The 19,924-nt window shown below is 38.7% G+C and overlaps 1 protein-coding gene across 3 annotated transcripts in view; it reads left to right on the forward strand.

Moving 5' to 3' along the window:
* SNX29 (sorting nexin 29) overlaps positions 1-18,231 on the forward strand; it is a 103,175-nt gene extending 84,944 nt beyond the window's left edge. Inside the window, exons 21-22 of one of the 3 annotated variants that reach the window (XM_030284400.4) lie at positions 12,203-12,237; positions 12,780-18,231. In XM_030284400.4, coding sequence (XP_030140260.2) covers positions 12,203-12,221 — 19 coding nt within the window. In that variant the 3' untranslated portion in view covers positions 12,222-12,237; positions 12,780-18,231. Of the gene's footprint in view, positions 1-7,293; positions 7,586-12,202; positions 12,238-12,779 lie in introns of those variants that run through there. The other 2 variants (XM_030284399.4, XM_072935774.1) reach the window with 2 other exon arrangements.
* Positions 18,232-19,924: the final 1,693 nt, after the last annotated feature.

The following is a 19,924-nucleotide window of genomic DNA, read 5'->3' on the forward strand; positions in this document are numbered from 1 at the left end:
ATCAAAGAGCACCAGACTGGCCAAAAAAAAAAAAATCAAAGTGAGTATTTTAATTTGGTGTGAAGATAATTTTCTTCTCAGTATAATTTTTTAAGCTGCTGAGCAGCTTAAATTGCCTCTGTAGTGACTGCATAATGGGAGATGTGGATGGTAGGAGCCATTTACTGCATAGCTGTTCAGGACTGGCTCAGGTGCCTCACTGTGTCACATGCATACCCCACAGACACCTCTGATGCAGCTGTATAATGTTCGTTTCACAATATTTGCCCTTCTTGAGCCAATTGCCTGGCCTTACCCAAATCTACATGAGTTCCCTGTAACGAATTTGTGATTTTTAAAGCTTACTTTTTGGCCTACTAAATCCTGCAAAACAGTTTGTAATATTTATTCTACAGCTGCACTTAAACTAGCTGATCTATAATTGCTTGTTAAGTTTCTCTTTCTGGAGCTTATTTTAAGAAAATTTCCAGCTTTAGATATTCACAGTCAAATCTCAGCATATGAAGATTGCATAACAGCCAGTTCAGGAGGTGTATTTTGGAGAACTTACAGGTAGGGGAAAGGAACCATCTGCAGGTCCCTGACAGAAAACAAGTTTCCAGCAGAAAGTGTTTTGAACACTGTTGATGTGAACATGTTGTTTTGTAAGAAGCCATCTGGTCAGCCAGAGCAATCTGTGTGCGAGTGCAGATGGATCTGGGAGCTGGGGTCCAGAACCCTGAGCTCCCTCTCCTGCTCCTCAGGACAAGGCCCTGGGGAGTGCCCCTGGGAGGATGTGCTGACCCACTGCACCCAGTGAGCCTGGACCCCACAGCTGAGCTCTGTGTGGGAATGGCACAATGCTGGGAGGAGGAGGAGAAATTCCCCGAGTTCCATTCCATCCAGCTGAAAGCAGGGTGCAGGCAGGTGTGATGGCAGGAGGGCTCAGGGCAGATGGGATGGTGAGCTTCCCTTATCAGTAAGTTCTCATAGCCCACTACTCTTCTACTCTTCTAGTGCTGCTTTGTGAAAGTAGAATTTGAAATATACAGCTGAAGAGGGAATTATTTAAGTATATGTTCACAGAATGAACAGAAACTGATTAATGGAACTGGAAGAAACCAAACCAAATAATACTGTATTTGTCATATATATTGTATTTATAATGTCTTTAGAAGTTGCATAGCATGCAACTGTGGCATTTAAAGATGTTTTTGAAGCCATACTATTCTCACAAAGACTGAGGTTATTTCTACTCCCGATTTTCTCTGATGTGTTGAAAGGAACTTAGGGGCTTCTTATTCACTTAAACCAGTCTGCATGGCAAAATATATTACTTAAACTATGCTAGTGTGGCCTGGGGGATGTGACCTGCACAAAACCCAGTCTGGAGATTTGTGAGTTTAATTCCCTACTTAGTAAAATCTTACATGGAGTCATGAAACTGATAGACACAGTTTATAACAGATGACTCCTGGTACAAACAGCTGTGGAAATTCAGAGTGTATGTTCAGGAGAAAGACTTTAATTTGACATTTTCAGCTTGAATTCTATTAACAGGGGAAGCTTGATAAAGCACAAACCATCAAAAAATCACTTTTCCTGTGCGAGTTTCTAAAATGTGGGAGAATAGAAGAACTCCCAGACCAGCACATGTGCATTGGCTGTACAAAGGCTGCTCCTCCAGGGAGAACAGGATTTAGGGGTTTGTTGTTTGGGAAGCAGGGTCTGAGTTCTGTGACCTACCAGGTTGGCTCTGTCTCCTTCTGTTCAGGGCACGGAGCACTGTTCTCTCTTCAGTTCTCAAACACCCTTTGTTGGGTCACCAAACTGCCTCTCTGCTACTCTATGAAATGGAAAATGGCATTTCCAAGGTTTCTGATGCAGAAAAACAATGAATGGCCCCTGTAAGTCCCTTCCTGGTGACTATCTCAGGGGGCACTGCTGGTGTTTGCACCCTGCACATCAGACCTCGGTGCACGAGGAGCTGCTCTCCATTCAGCCAAGGGCTTTTGTCATATTGGGTGGTTCTCTGTGACATCTGCAAACACTTTTGGCACAGCATGGCACTTGCAAACAATTTTGGCGTGGTGGATTTCTGTAATGTATTGTCAGAGATATTGCCAGCTGAGCTCTCAGACATGAGTTTATGATATTTGCTCCAGATCCCCTGAAATGTCAATATATCAGAGCAATTGCCCTTGAGAAATCTGTTATACAGTGGAAAAAAGGGGAATAATTATTCAAAATACACTGTTCTTTAAATCAGAATAAGTGTGTGCAAATGTATTCCCATATGTAAATTTTACATAATTGCTTGAATGGCAGAATTAGTAGAATGATTTTTTAAAAAATAATTTGCTAATGAAACAACATGACTTTTTTTCCACTTCATGTAACTGTAAGATTTGGAGTATTGAAAAAAAATTATTCTGTAATGCTTATTTCATTGGGAATGAAACCAAAGATTAAGTTTAATTACTTTTCCACAGTGGAAGAGATTTTGAGGAATGAAAGAGACTATGCTGAGGATGGGAAATAAACTTTATTCCTTTCTCTTAGCATATGAAGCAGTAAGGAATACTCATGAAACTGTGGTTTAGAGCAATCTGTTTATACATCTTATATTGCAGTCTTCCAGTGCTTATTCATGCTCATTTCTGTGCAGCACTGGCAGTAATGGATAAATGGATGCATGCATTCAAATATGTAAAACAAATAATCTGCATAAGGGAGGTATTTTGTACTTGTGCATGTACTTGGCTTTAATCCAGACCATAACAAGCTTGTTTATGCCCAACTGCACAGTTTTTCAAAAGGAGGTGGGTTATTTCTTTTCCTTATTTGAACTTGTATTGAAAAATATTGCAGCAGCCATCAGTTTTTCTAGTGAAAACAGCAGGAATTAGCTACAGGCCATCACCAAAATTCAAAACATCTTACAAAAGCTTTGTTCCTTGGTTTTGCTTATCTGCCAGCTGTAAACATAATCCATTCAATTCTGTTGTATTACAGATCCTATTTTTGTGGTATATTTTAAGATGTTTGGTACTTGTGTGATGAGCAGAATCCATGAACAGCTAAAATATCCTAGAATAACTTGATGTAATTAGAGGTACTTGTGTATTAATAACAAAAAATTCATAGTATACAGCCTTCCTTCCCTGCCATAGCCCTTCACATCATTAACCAATGGGTAAAGAAAGTGATTTTGGCTGTTTTTTTTTTTTTTTTACTTTAGACTGCTTCAGAGGTCTCCAAATACATCCTCTGCAGATACAAATGAGGCCAAATGTCAGTTCAGAAATGCCAAATGACCTGAACTCTTGAGGTCCGTGCAGAAATAGCAGTGGCAGCATCCTGAGGCAGTGCTGGTGTGTGTGCAGCCGCAGGGATGGCTCAGAAATCCCCTCTCCCTGTTCCAGCCCTGCTCCTGCAGGGCCCAGGGACAGCACCCAGCGAGGACTTTGCCAGATCTCAGCCTCAGTCCAGCGTCAGGCTCTGCTGCTCTGGGAGGATGCAGCCACAGCTGGATGGAGCTGCACATTTCCTAATGCAGATCTGCTTCATTGCTAAACAGGCTTCTTCAGTTCACTCTTGCTCAAACAACCTGATCTTAACCAGAGATTCCAGGGAGGATTTGTACTGGGATGGCTGGGGTCGCCATCTCCAAGAGCAGGCCAAAGTAATTTATCTTCAGATCTTCATATATTAATTACATGGTGCTCCACAGTTTGATTACCAACAGAAGTATGAAGGTTTATTTTTAGTTTAAAATTTTAGAAGTGTAACACAATTACACATGACAGTTTAGTAAAACTCACGTTATGTGTTAAAAAGAGACCTAATATTTGGGTCTGAAAGTTAGAAATATGGGCCTTGCAAACAGCACAGTCCATTTCTTACTATTCTGTGTCTATCTGACTTCTGAAATTTAGTTTCTCAAATTTTATTCTTATCTTTAAGAACTCATAAATTAATTATTTATAAGAGATTTAATTTATTAATTTTAGTACAGTAAATCATACACATACATTGAACAGCTCTAAATGTCTGACTTTGTTAGAAATCTTTCAGTAGAAGACTCCTGCATAATAAGAGATCAATCCTAAAGCATCAGCTATTGAGAATAGTCAGGTATGACCAAAGGGAAAGAAAATGGCATTGGTTTGCAGACTGAATATTTTATCATATTTTTACTGTTAGTGCTAGAGCAGAGTCAAAATGCATCTAAATCCTGAAGACTTCAAGAAAATCCAGTGCCCAGCATTGCTGAGCGCAGGGCGGGGATAAGATGAAAAAGGTTCCTGTCTGCCTGTGGAGCTGCCACTGCACTCAGGTCCCTGTGTCACCTGAGCAGGGCACGAGCAGCTCTGTGCAGCAGCACTGCAGGGAACTGCAGGCACACACCTCCCTCCCCTGTGCCTGCTGGGGCTGTTCTCCTGCTGCCACAGCAGAGCTACCCCGACAGAGAGAAAATTCTGCACCAGCTCACAGCCTGGGTCTGGGCATGTGCACCTGTAACTCTGACCAGTGACACAGGTGCTTCACCGAGCTTCTCAACCAGGGAAAGGGAGTCACTGCTTAGTTCAAAATTTACTTGGAGCCATAAGATGTCCTCTGTCAAAGCTGACTGTTCTTCCTAACAGCAAAATCTTCATCTGGCCAAAGCCACAAAACTCAGAGAAACAAGATGAGGATTTCACAGGTAAATAAGGAAAGTGCCTGTCTTGGCATCCTGTGATCCTTTGATAGTTTCCTTCTGGGACAAAACCCAGCTGGCCTCCAGAAGCAGATTCTTTGGGCAGCAGCAGCCATTTCCAGGCTTCTCCAGGAGCTGGAACTGAGGAGGTTCAGCAGCTCCAGCTGCCAGGAATGTCACTCCAGCCCTGGAGCTACGCTGCAGTGGCTGCCAGCAGTGGGACAGCCACGGCTGCTCACTGGTGTCCTAAATTGATTCTTCTCTAATATTCTGGTAAATATTATTGCAAAACTGATTTATTTTTATTTTGAACTCGTTGGCAAAGTTCTGAGTTATAGAGGGACCAAGATGATACACTTTTTAAAGGCTCTGAATCTAATGATACCTGGAGACCTGACCCCAAATTTCAGGAGCTCCTGCCCAGCAGTGCACTGTGCATTGAACTCCCACTGGAGTCAGTAGCAAATTTTGCTGCCTGTTAACCTAATTTGGAGTCATAATGAAAAAAAAAAAAAAGAGCTGCGTTTATCACAGACATTTTCATTTTACAGAGAAAATAATTAAAATATGATTAAACAGAAAATGTGATTTTGGTTGCTAATTATTGTGGTCGTCTTTTTGCTGGCCAGCCTGATGCTTGTTTAGTTTCTGTCTAATCCATCAGGATTGTTGCATCCCAAGCTGGCTCCTGTAGTCATTTACTAGGCAATGTCATTCTTCCATGAGCTTCCTTTTCAGTGTTGGATTAAATGTAAACATTAGTCCCTGTCTTCATTACCAAGAACAAAGTCAGCATTTCCCTTGTTATTCTGTTGATGGTACTCATTTATTTACATATTTCCCCATCTTGATTACTTTTGTTTATTTAGAGAGGACAGATCTAATTCCACTCTACCAAGTCTCAACCCTGTGATTATGTTGCCAGGTGCAGATGTACCATTTTCTGTGGGCTTATCCAACTCAGTGGGAATTTCTTTTTTGTCTTAGGAAAACTAAATAATGGGCTAAAATGAAGAATAATTTAAAAGCTCCCAGGGGTTGATATTATGGCCTATATTTTTGAGGTTTTTAGGGCATGGATCACTATTAGTATCAAGCTTATGGGTGGAATGCAATAATATGCTCGTAGTATTTAAAAAATAAAACCCAGAAAGAGCGATTGCTGTAGAGCAGTGTTCTTCATGTTACTGTTGTCACCATATTTTCCAGGAAAGTTATATTATGATTCCTGGAGCAGTGTCTAAGTTTGTTCATTTTTTTTTAATAGTCATAGCTGTTATATTTAACATGACACTGATTCAAATCTGGATCTGTCCCTGACAATGGTCACATCAGCTCTCTCCTGCCTTTGCACATGTAAATATCATGTGTAATCTTCATGAGAGATGAAGATCATTCAGAGAAGCAGCTGATACCTCTTAACTTGATGGAGCAATTAAAACTGAAGCACTTCCTTGGAAGATCAAAACAACATGCTTTGATCACAACTTTTCTCTGTCATTCCATTTGCTTCCATGGTAATTTTAAAAGAAGGGCTTTGTCCTTAAAAATGCAAGAATGATGGTAATTGTGCAGGTTTTTATGATGGGCAGTTTACTGGCAAAACCCAAGCAAAGAGCACATGATTCCTTTGGAGTCAGCTGCACCTGCCAGTGCTTTGGGGCAGATATTCCTGCCTGGCTGAATTTGAATCAAAGAACCAGGGGGAGTGGAGGGGACAGAGCACCTCAGCGGGGACACAGCAGCCACCTGCCTCCAACAGGGCCATGGCCCAGCTCAGAGCTGCAGCACCAGGAGCTGTTTGCTCCATGGAAAAGCAGGAGACTGCTGCTCTTCCCAGCTGCTGGAATTAGGGGGTGTTGAAGGCTGAAAGTCTGATGTGGTAAAGTAAGGCAGGAATATGCACCAAGGTTTTTACTGCCATTAGTCTCAGTACATTAGTGAGCTCAGGATCAGGTAAATGATAGGGATGAACAGATAAGAAGAAATATTTTAAGCTTTCATGTTTTTTCCTCTCTGTGATACTGGCAAAATTAAGCAAATTGGAGGAGCTTATAAACTTTTTTTTTACCCAGTGCTTGACATGGAACGTGATTAATTATTTGCATTTTGTGTGCTGTTTAAGCCAGATGTGGAGAGCCCAGGGGTGTCAATACTTAAGTCCTTTTACTGGCTTCATGTGTCCTGATGTCTGAGAAGGCATTTGCTGTAAACTTTGTTGTTATGCTCAATGCCTATTGTATTGATTATATGCTGTTTAAAAGCTAATTTGGTAATTAAATTTGTCTGCCCTCCATGCCAAAGCCATTGTGTGCAAACAGTTTGTGAATATGGAGGAGGAAGTGCCTGGCTGGTCGCTGTAATGCACTGCTGCCTCAGCATGTGGAAATTGCTACCTGCCAAGCAAAAGTTTTAGTTTGTTTTCATGTATATTATGATGCATTGTGAATCCTAATGCATGTGTTCAGTTTCCTCAATATTTTCAATAACAATGTATTCTAGCTCTCTGTGCTTTCCTTAAAGATAATTACTTACTAGCAGGAAAACCCAAATCCAGGAACTGACACTGCTCTTCTGAAAGCAAATCTGACCTTTTGTTATTACAAAAACAGCCTTGGATCATATTCTGCTTCTGAATCATGTTCATGAAATCCCCTCTCGCTGAGTGTGGTGGATGTGCTGCTCACACAGAGTCACCCCTGACAGGAGGAGAATGAGTAGAGCTGAATGTTGGTGATTTCCAGATGGAAATGGATGGAACGGCCAAACTTCCTGCCTTTCAGCTGAGCACAGGAATACAAAAACCAAATATATATAATTATAAATACATGTAAATACGTGTGTAGTGGTCTCTGTCTTCCTAGTTAGCTGGGCAGGGATCATTTGCCAGAGCACAATATTCATGCATTCCCTTATTCTGTGTGGGGCATCACAGAACATGGAGAGTAACCATTCCCAAATGCAGAGGTCGTTGTGCAGTGGATAGCACAAGTGGAAATAAGAGTATTAAGTAGAAGTATTGCTTAGTTGATGAAAGGTCACCTTTGCAGGGTTCTGAGCCTCTCCTGAGTGGAAGAGTGTATAACACAGATATTATTCAGTTATAGAACTATTAGATACAGTAACCATCTTGTTATGCCAACTTCAAAATTAAGTTAGTGGGGAAAAATGTTGTATCATCAGCATTATGTACAGTGTCATGGTTTACAGACAAATTCAAATAACAGTGAAGATGCTGATGAAGAAAGTCTTTATGCTGTTATGGAAACTGCATTGTAGCATGTGAATGTTCAAGTCAGGGTAATTTGAATTGTAACAAATGGAAACATGATTATGTGTCATTATTTCACTGCAGGAAGAGATCAAATACGTCATGAGTGTAGAAGTGTGTATGTGGAAGTAGAAGGAGCTGTACATTAACCAAATGGTTGGACAGATTATTAGAATTAATGCTTTTCATTTCTTGAAATTTCATTTCAGATCTAATCTTGATGGGAAATGATTAATCACTTTGTAACCTGACAACTTTGCTCTAATAGCGTCTTCAGGATTTTCAGTGTTGAAGTGTGCTATAGAGGGATTCTTTCTTTCTATCACTTCTGTTAATAACTGACTCTTTAAACATCCAAATCAGACATTTTTATTAATAAATGAAGATCACAGTTTCTCATTAATAATTATACTTAACTTCTACAAATTTGGAGCAGTGGCAGGAAATGTGTCTCCAATTATTTTCACACTTCACCAACTGGAAACTAGGGTTTTACCCAGTTGACTGCAAAGCAGGAGTTAATGCAGTACGTGAAGTGATTTGGTAAATTCAGAATCTTTGTTAATAATGCCACTAAACATGTGTCTTTTCTGATTTTAATTGGCAGAAGGTGCTGAGATACACTGCATTGTCAAGTCAGAATTAGTTCTCAATTGTCTAATAAGGATCTCCTGATATGGGTGTTGCTTAACAGGACCTTTCTGACGAGCTGCCTGCCTGAGCACCACATTAAGTGTTGGAAGTTATTACCAGAATTAATTATTATAATGACTAACAAAGAATTAATAGCACGAGAAGCTGGCAAAAGTCACCAAATTCACTTGGCAGTGAATGCCTTTTTTCATGAGGTGTGTTTAACATAACTCAAGTAAAACTAGAATTATTAATGTCTCCAGAGAGGCATTTACATGTGAGATAGATCTATAGATAGATACATGAAATGCCTGATCCTGAGCTTTGCTACACTCCCAAGATGTGCTTATTCTGTTCTCTGATCTCTGGCTGATACAAAAGTATTTCCAGTTGCAGATATGTTATACTATTTTTATCAGAAACTTCTCTCTCTAATTTTATCCTGAAGAATAGGCATTGAGATGGGAAATAAATTTCTTCATGTAAATGCTTACAATATCAGCAAAGAGAACACTGCAGTTCCATGTACTGAGTATGTAAAGAAAACCCCACAAAATACAGTTTGCATTTGGATACAGAGAGAGCAATAAATCAAAGGTGTGAATAAACCAGCAGCTGATGAAAAGGACCGGTTATTTTAAGCTATTTTCTATAGATGCACCTCAGGCAGAACTTGACACCGAGACAAAATCGATGAAACTGAATCGTTTGCCAAACAAACGCCGGGCAGATCAATCAGGAATGCTTAAAAGCTAAACAATGACCCGGTGGGAAGAAGGAATTGATTGCCTCAGCAGGTTGCTTTTTTCTTCAGAATGGGCCAAGGTGAGAATGTAGAAAAGAACTTGAGCCTTTAATAGGTGGACATTCCACTGCTGAACAGGACAGTGCCTGCCGAGCCTCTCTGCCGGGACCCTGCTCAGGCTCCTGGGGCTCAGAAGGAACAGCATGAAAAGCAGAATGTTTTATTCAAGCCAAACGGGTGTAGCTGGGACAGGTGTAGGCTTAGATGAATTGCAGATTTAACTCAGGAACTTGGGGGAATCGGGCTGGGAGAGTTACTGCAGCATAGCTACTCTCTGGTTTAGATTTAGGTATTTTAAATTTGTATTTTAATCTGAGTAAAACAATCGACTAGAGGTGGATCCTAACTCAGCACCCCCAAACTAACCTAGTTTGGACTATTTTTACTGAGTGTGACAAACAAGAGGGTTTGCAAATGTAGGTAATGGCTTATTCTTTCTTCTTCATCCTAAAAACTGGGTGGCAAAAAGATTTGTCTCAATTCCGTCTTCATGTGCATTTGCCAGAAATACAGACAGAATCGTTTTAAGGTCTTTATGTCTCTGCCCAAGAGTTCATGGAATATTTGACCAGTTGAACTGTCAATACATTTAGAAAGTGTCTTGTTTAGTACCAGGGACTGTATAGGTGTCATTTGACCTCTGTTCCAGAACTTAATTATTAAATCTAATCACAGGAGGCAGAAGAGAGGGGAGATGACTCTTTTCCTCCTACTTGCTTACCTACTTGTTTTGGGCTGGTCATTTTGGCAAGAGCCAGAGCTGAAGCAGGCGAGTGAGATGGGCAGTTCTCCCATCAGGTTTGGAAAAAGGGAGGATGAAAAGGGGGCTGAAAGACTCTTAAATTTATGACTCTTTTTTAATACTTGAAACTTTTCCCCCATAGAACATCTGTTTCCATGGAAGTTGATCAATTCAATTTCAGCTCCAGTTTTCTTTTCATGCTGGATGCATGAAGATGTAATTCCTCAGATATACATTGATTTCTGTAAACCTACATTAGATAATGATGTGTCTTAGATTGTCATTATAAAAATTAGCTAAGACATTTAAGATAAATTAATCTCTAATTTAGTTATTATATATATCATATTGTGGAGTAGCATAATTTAAATTAGCAGAATTACTTGCAATTTCTGTCCTTTGCTCACAGACATTGGTGTTCATGTAATTACCCTAAGTGACCTGATTACCTCAGCCCTGCCAGACTGAAATTAATTCATCTCTCTTCATTTTAGGGGAACTCCCTCTGCCCCTTTTGCCCTTTTCCCTCTGAATAGCTCTGCTCCATTGGGCTGGCACTGATGTCGTTTTGGGGACATGCCAGCAGGAGGAGCTTGTGCATTAAAATGTGCTTTCCATAAAGCAGTCACAAATTACAGTAATTGCACTCCACTCGTGCTCTCTGGTGCAAGGTAAACCCCCTTGTACCTGCCAAGGATCCCCGCGTGCCTCAGACAGCCAAAGCTCTGTCAGCAGTGACCATCGTGCTGGGGAATTAACCCACTTTAGATTGAGGAAAGCCCAAGGAGGTGAACATTTAATTTTATTCCATTATATGTTTGATATTTCAATTATTTTACGTTTACATGTTCTGAAAAATATGTATCTTAAAACAAAATCACAACCCTCTGAAGTCAATGTCACATGCTCTCTTTTACAAGCATTACAGTATCAACACTGCATTGCTCAATTTTATAAATAGTATAAAAATTATGAGTAATAATATTCATGTTACTAAAAGAAATCCATGGTAATGAGCACAGCTGAAACTGGATTCACATGATCAGAATTCTCTACAGCAACTTAGATAGCATTGCTGAGTTTCAGAGGAAGAAATTGTAGGGCCACAGCTGGAAGTCCAATTATCCTTGGCTATCAAGAATTAATAACATAGGCTAAATTAATTTTTAGGCTTTTTACTTTAGTGACAAGGAAAATAAGGAATTAAAGATGTAACTTATTAATCTGGTTATTGAAGAAGAGGAGGATGTATGCCACAGGTATTTTATGCATTTTTTCACACAAAGAACTTCTTAGTTACCTTGGAAGACTAAATACTATAGTAAGAATGTGGTGAATCTTGATTCAGGAAAATATTCTTTTAACTAAAGCTATTTCAGAATTTTCTGCTTAGAAATTTAGACCAGTTAAATACTCTGCCATTAAAAAACCCCACAAAACTTTATTTTCTGTTGCTTAGCATCTGAACTGAACATAACTTTTCCATACTGTTTTTTCTCTTCCCTTTGTGGGTGCAGCTGTGTGTGCACTGTAGTTCTGAAGCCAGTGGCAGAGCAGCACAGCTGCCCTTCCTTGCAGAAGTGCTCTGCTGCCTGCAAGGGAATTTTCCAGTCAACCCCAGGACTTGTTAAAGGCTTTTGCTTTGCTAACATCTCTCCCATGTGGGTGCCCCAAACGCCTCAGTGGGGCCTGAGCCCTGTGGCTGTGGCAGGAGGGACTGACCTGTGTGTGAGAAAGGCCACTCTGCAGGAAAAGAAACTACACAGAGAACTTTGGGGGTTGTTATAAAATATATCTGTGTTTGTTTAATATGATCAGAAGTGCAGATGAGCGATTTCTCCTTTCTGGACTTGTTTACACATTCTGAAGATAGGTATTATAAATTTGGGGTTTTTCACTTAGGAAAATAAGCTTGGCTTTGTGTGCTGTGTAATTGTATTGCTTAGCTGAGTTGCTAAATGCAAAACTTAGTTTTATTTATTTATCTGTGTGTAAGCAGTTTGATTAAAAAAACACGTGGAGTCCTGTAAAAGAATGGCAAAAGTACAATGCTATCCCTTTATACTGTAGTTTTCCGAGGAGTCTATAGCCTGAATATCACCTAGGTAAGCTGGAATTTTCTGTTACTGCTTGTTTTTGAACTTAATGTACTTCTCAGAGTCTTTTGCAAAAGGCTCATTCATGTAAGACTGTAGTCTGTTGTGGGTCAGGAGACACTGAAGAATTCAGGGATGTATTACCAGTGTACTTCATCATGTAATGATACATCCATCCATGATTAGAGGATTGTCAATTGAGCATCATCCAAGCTCGTCTATTTTGCTTGTACTTTTATCACTTCAAAATGCTTTTCCCACCATTTTTGATCTGCAACTCATAGAGATCTGCTTTTATCCTGTAACTTGCAATCTTCCATAAAGTATTGAAAGTTCTACTAGTTCTCATTTCTGAAAGAGCCCATTTTGTAATTCACACTTGAGACACCAGTAGAAAGAATGCAATTCCGTGATGTTGAAGATGTGTGCTGTACTTCGCAGTCATGTGCCAGGCTCTCATAACATCTGCTTTTTTCATGTTGGAAATAACTACACAACAATTTACATACAACATAAATGAGCTGTTCTGTGTTTGTTTTTTGTCTCCCTAGTGATATCCCACCCTCTGGAGAGCCAGTGAGCAAAAGCAATCGCTCCAAAGTGAGCAGCCGCTTCCCCAAACTGTCCCGCAGCCACCCCAGGGAGCCCCGGAGCCTGGAGCCTCAGAGCGGCGACCTCTGACCCTTCTCCTCAGTTCTCACCATGGCCAGCACGTCCTTAGGGCTGTTCTGTGATTCCTTCCCAGCCTATAGTTATCATTGAAGCTTCTGAAGAGACTACAGCTGCATCAACTTAAATCCTGAAAAGAGACGTTCATTACCAAGGGTCATATCCTGATTGACTACTTTGGAAGGCAGAAATCACTTTCTCAAAAGAATTCTGAGGGCTCTTCAGGAGAGCTCAGCAAACTGATCGGCGTTTCCTTTGTTTTGTAAAGCTGCACTGCACAAATTCTCCTTTGTTCCTCTGAAGTCCTTCTGTCACAATGAATTCCTTGTTTGTATTATGTTGTCCCTTTTCCATGCACAGTTTTCTGTTCCAGAGAGACATGGGCTTCATGGCAAGACAATTTTTTTTCTCCTTAGAAGAACCCTTATGATTATCACTACTTAATATGTCAGAAGGATGTGCTTAAAAGAACTTCACTAATTTATTACCTTTTGTAAATAGAAAGACTGTGTTGTTTTGGTTTTTTTATTGTAAACCTCTGACACACAAAGGTTTTTAAAAAACTTCACAATGTAGATGACGACAAAAACATTACACGTGGAAAAATAGCTTTTGTACATTTCTAGATAGATATTCTCAATAGCATTCATCTGTAGGAAGTAATGCTTTAAAATCAGAGAATGTAATTATTTTTAGTGAAATTTCAGTCTTGCTGTAAGGCAGGTGCAATATTATTCACTTCTACAAACCACCACAAGGATACACAAAATTAGCATGGTACAAAACAGTGCTTTTAAGTCTTGGATTATATTTTGTTATTAATTTGTTGCTTATGTTACAGAATAGTCCATCATTAACAGGGCGGGGTGCAATTCTTAATCTGATTTTGTAATACCCTTCACATGGTGATACTTAAAAATTGCCTGTAATGAAAGTGCCTGTTACCCATCACCTCTTATTGAAAAGTAATTTGTAATGCTACTACTGTAAGAGTAACTAAAAAATTTATAAGAATTGTTACAAGTGATGGAAGTCCTGACATGGATTAACTGGAATCCAGTTCAGTATCCATTAGCTGCACTGCCATAGGCAGTTAATTATGTTTTAGCTATCTTCTTCTCTTCATTAAGTTTAAGCAGTGTGTGTTCAAATTTTCTATCAATTGTGTTCTGGTTTTCCTTTATGTAAGAACATCTTTTCTCTCAGAAGTTTTTTAGGATAACGTTACTTAAATTGATGTATCTCGTTATTTTATTATCCATTCATTATATTAAATTTTCACATCTTACATTATTCTCCAGGAAAAAACAAGTTGATGATTAAGAACTGATTTTGTACCTCGGTGCTTTACTAAAGTTCCAGCAAACTGGAACTTGTGTTCTGCAGTGCTGTGGGCAGTGAGTGCTGTTCAGGCAGGTCAGGGGTCAGTCCTTTCCAGTGGCACCTCTCAGGTGAGAAAGGTTTTGTTACCCACAGTGAGCCCCACGTGCTGGATTCCCACCACTGAAATATGGAGCTTTCAGATTGCACTCAACAGCCAAATGTGGCAGAGAGGAGTGGGATTCACTCACCAGGTCAGAAATTTCAGTAGGTGAAATACCATGAAGTAAAATCACATCACAGAATTGAAACAATATTTCCCAGTCAGTAAGAGATGTCAGTTACCACACAGACAAAGAGAAAAACACAAAGGCCAGCCTGGAAGCTCACAGCTGTGTGTTCATTAACAAATTAATTACTGTTGGTGTTTTGTATTAGTTACAGTGGGACACTCACTTAAGAAGAAAGGAAAGTGAGTAGATTGGCAGTTAAGTAGCTTCTCCAAACTCTTCAGCCTGATGCACTGCTGATGATTTAACTTGTCTTTGTTGGAAAGAGAAGCAGCTATAATGATGGTCCCACTTTGAAACAATTTTGACTCATTTTTCAGAAAGTGGAGACTTGGTTAGTAGAAATATGGCACATATACTAACACTGAATTGCAAGTAAATTTGAAAGAAAACACTGTGTGGAAACCTTTGTGATGTATGTTACATGAAGCTGTATTCATTTTCAAGAAATAATTCACAGATTCAAGTACTTATTCAGCAAACTAAATGGTAAGAAATTTCATTTACTGCAGACTGAATTTCTTTTTAGTTGTTTAAAAGGACTTATTTGTATCTGCATTTGGCTCTTAAAATTATTTCATTCCTGATTATCTTGCTTCTTGTAATTTTTAAAGTATGTATGTAGATCACATAAAGATACTAAACTTGTTTACCATGTACAAATTGCTCTTTGTTAACTTTAGCTGAATTGTATTTCAGCTGCTAAGATAATAGTGTGCAAACAATGTTCACTTGGTGATACAAGATACCATAATGGCATGCATTACTAATCCTTTTAAAAGCTCTGCTAAAATCCCAGGAAATAATCAAATGAAAGCCTTTCTTCATAAGTGGGCATTCCCACTTTATACCCCTGGTTATGTTGAAGACTACATGAGTGCCAGTAGGTGCCTAATGACAGGAATGCCCAAATTTTTACCACCTCAAGACATTCTGAAAGGCCCTGTCTTAGACTCCTGTATATCTGTTACAAATCCCACTTCTGTTTGTTCACCAGAACCAGCAAAGCCTCTTGAAGAAGGTTGACCAGTTGGTATTAAGAGTCCCAAGTAGGTACATGATTCATCTGAAATACCTGTAACAATGATTCTGCCAGTGGAATGATTTTGTCAGTTTATCCTGTTCACCCAATTCCATGCAGTTACAATTTTTGTACAGTTTTAAACTTTCCTTGGCTGACTCACCATTCTTAAACCCCTGTCTGTGCTCAGTGGGCGGCTCACAATGAGCTGCTGGGTTCATTACTAATGAATTATTAATTAATGCATTACTGACCCTTCCTGCTGGCACCAGTGGCCATTGCTGTAATCCCAGAATGAGGACTCAGGACAAGCTGGGCCCTGGAGCTGTTCCTGGCTGGTAGAGCCAGCCTAGAGCAATTTGTGGTCTTATGAGCATTTCATCCCTGCTTTGTCTTTAGATCCAGGGCTTCTCCTCTGCACCCTTTAGTGACTGTTCAAAATAAACTGTAAAAAAGTGGCACAGCTTCTACTGCAATGCTGCTCTCCACTCACCTCCACCATGAACCCTTCCCTAAGAAACGCAGAGCAGGCAGAGCTCTTCCAGCTTTTGCAGATGTCTCCATCAGCCTTCACAGACTGACTGTGGTTTTTCAGAATGTCATTTAGAGATTCTCTCATTCATTATAGAGAATGCAATGTGTCGACTTGGCTTTTGCAAATTAAATCAAAGTTCTCAATAATAGTAATAGTAATAAATCTCCAAGGTTTATATGAGGCAGCATATTGACGTAGCTATAAAGGTTTAAATTGATATGTCCATTAAGTCACATATTCTTAGGAAGATAATAATTTCAAAGCCAGTCTTTTTAATGGAATATATTGTTGATGTGATTGTTGTAATCAAATTATGCTACCTTACAGAATCTACTGCAAGTCATAAACCATCGTGATTGAATTAATACAAGCATTTAGAGAAAGAACAGAATGGTATTAAAGATTACTGGCTCAAAATTGTGACCTATTGCTAAGGTGGTGTGTTTCTTTGGAACAGTCATGTTTTATTGTACAGAATAATATCTACATGGTAGCTGTCAAATTAATTAATACAAACCCACTAACAATGGGGTTGACTGACTGAGAGCAGCAAGCTAATAATAAATGAGACTTGGTGAATCCCCAGTGAACTAATGATGCTTCTGCCTGGACATATTAATGATTAAGGACCTGGTATTCTGTTACCAGAATCAGTAATTGGTGCTTTCTGATATTGATGTCATTATTTTTTCCTTCAAAGAATGCAGGGATCTCAGTTCTGCTAGAAGTTTTGTGCCATTTCAGAGGTTCAAACCCCCTACCCCAAAACATTTTTCATCCAATGCTGTGGAATTTTGGGAACAGATAATATGTACCTGTGGATAGAAATACAGTTACCTGCATGAAAATACAATGAGAAACCTATGGAACAGCCTGTTTAAAAGGAAAAAGAAAAAAACTTTTTGACAAGTCCTGCTGCTATACACCCTTGTAAATCTTGGAAGCAGCCTGGGGTACCTCCAGCTGGAACTCTAGGATATATGAAAAGAAACCTGTTCCACACTCAAACACATTTTTCTCCGTGGAAACAACAGCAATGCTTCTGAATTGGATCTTGAGTCACTCCTGGAAAAGTGATTAAACAATTCAAGAAAGTAAAGGATTTCTCCCTTCATTTTCTATAGGTTAGGGCATTTCAGTCAGCACCCTGCATCACATGGAATATTAACTTTATTATTTTGGAAGTTTGGTCTTTTCATAGCATTCTGTATTCAAAGAAACACTTTACTATAGGAAAATATCTATATGAAATACAAAATGTATTTTAAAATATCGATTAACCTGCTTTGTGTTTCACATTTTGAATGGAAGATAAACCACTTGTTCTACAGTGGTGTGACACTGTACATTTCATTTATTTCTCACTCTACACTAACTGTACTTTTATGATCCAGTTATAGAGAACTTAGATTATTTATAAATTCCTTCTACAAAAATCATGAGAGCATATTTCTAATCAATATTGATGGCTTAGTTTTTCGTTCATAATGGCATGAATTCTAGACAACAGCACTGCAATGTTTAGAAAGGAATGACTTTTCCAAATTTAAAAATTGCTGCAAATAAGAAGACTTAAAAAAAAAAAAAAAGTTTTTTATCACACCAAACAAGATTTCATTGCCCTTCCCTATAGGGGAACGAGTTCCTTAATAAGATTTCAGAAACCATCTCCATGCCGTGACAGTAGTTAAACTGTGAGAAGTGGGTTTTTTTATTAATCATTTAAGACACTAAACATTATAAAAATGTAGGTATGGTTGAAAATACAGTTCTGAAGGCTGTGCTTTACCTTCTTAGTTAGCAGTGAAATGAAGAACTTAGTGTTTTGGATGTGGGACCAAACCTGTTGGCAACTGAAGAAGCTGAGTTTCCTTCTTGACTTAGGGGAGGGATTTTTTTGTTGTTGTTACTATTAAACTGTAGAAAAGATATTATTAATTAAGCATATGTATGTACAATGGTCACATAAGTATTAATAAACTGTAATATTATTTTAACTTGCTATGCTAATGTTTACATAATAGAATTTTTAAGCAAATGTGTATATATACAATTTTCTAAATACTTTCTTTTTTTTTTTTTTAATATCCTGTGGTAATTTTATTGTAACCAGGTTAAAATATGCTACTTTACCAAGAAGAAAATAAAGAAAAAATCTTTTCTTTGGAGTGTTTCTACATCCTATTTGTTCTATTCAGCTATTTTGTAATTGCTTCTTTATGTTCATTTTTTCAATGTGTTTCTAGAATGATGTATGTACATAACAGACTTTGTTAAAATCTTATTTCTTCACATGAGAAGTAGTATTTATTGAAAGTCACCTCAAACATTTCAGTTTATAATCATGTTATATAAGTCATTCAAACAGGAAGGCAAATAATGCCTGGCAATGCTGCTACATTTGTGGGGTTTGGCTTTTTTACATTCAGAGTCCATATCTGAATGTTTTATTTCCTTTTATTGCACTATGATACACTTGGCAATTCATATCCAGTCCATCACTGTGTCATAACTGGCACTTTCATATCCAGGTCAAAACTGGATGCTTCCATATCTTGTGAAAAAGGAAATTTTAGAAAGGAAGCATTATATGCATTTAATCAATTTCCACCAGTCAAAGTTTAATAAAAATAAAGTGTTGGTAGATTCCTCATACTCACAGAATAACCTGCTAGTTGATTAATTTACAGTTCTTCAAGCTACTGCCATTCTAGAGTGATCTAATTAGTTGAACAGTTCATGTTAAAAAAAGACACTTATTGTAAAATTCACAGTGATGGTTATCTCCATCTTTTAAAACCTGTAGCAGGTTATGTGTCATTATGGAAATTAGATGACAGCACTTTTCTTTTAATTAGTCTTGTCAGTCCTTAGGATTTTGTTTTTGCTTTTCATATCTCAGTTACTTAAGATCATAAAGCAAAATTATGTTATAAACTTTAAATTAATAGTTTCAGGCAAAGGTTTTTTTTTTTTTTTTTCCTTTTCTGTCTGCTTGAGGTACTAGAGCACAAATAGTATCAGGCTGCTGGTGGGGACTGGATGGACTTGAGATCTCCCTGTACCAGGGGTGGAGTTTCAACTCTGCAGAGCTCAGTGTCTGTCCCCAGGGGACACCTGAGCTTTATTTCCTGCCCACCAGCACGTCTGAGCCTTGGAGCTGTATGGGAAGGGTAAAATCTGATCATTAGGGGAGAGACAAGCAGATTCCCAGCCCTGGGCTGGAGAAGGCTGGAAAGCACAGGGTTGATGCTGTAACCCTTTATGTGCTGGATTCCACTGCCTTGTGCAGCTGCTGGGATGCTGCTGCTGAGTTGCCACCTCTAAAATCCTGGGAAGAACAAGTTCATTTGAAGGGACTACTGATCTTTCTGTGCATCCTGGCAAAACTTCAGGCTGCATTTGGCAAATTATTACAGCTTGGCACTTCTACATGGGCCTACAGAGTTTAAAGTTTTTCTTTTCAGGAAAGGACCACTGGAGGATTTACTTCTTTTATTTATTTTTTCATTTCCCTAAAAATTTTAAGGAAATAAGGAAAGTACTTTGTACAAACGATCTGTCAGAAGAAAGAGCAAAGATATTTTTAAGATAATGTTAGAGTAAGATTTTTGCTACTGCACTTCAGTCTTTCTGAATGACCTTTTAAGTATTGTAAGTGAATTTACTGTATTCCCAAAATTAAAATAGATAGCTGACATTTTGATATATTGCAAGTCTTGCTTGATTTTGTTCAAGAAAATCATCATGCAGATTGTGTGTGTGTGTGTCATGCCTATTTTCTGAATTATTCTTGGCATTTTTTGACCTGCACTGGGACAGCAGGCTTTTATTATGTGAGATTTCTAAGAACCAAATTAT

The sequence above is a fragment of the Taeniopygia guttata genome, chromosome 14 (assembly GCF_048771995.1).
Source record: "Taeniopygia guttata chromosome 14, bTaeGut7.mat, whole genome shotgun sequence".
NCBI lineage: Eukaryota > Metazoa > Chordata > Aves > Passeriformes > Estrildidae > Taeniopygia > Taeniopygia guttata.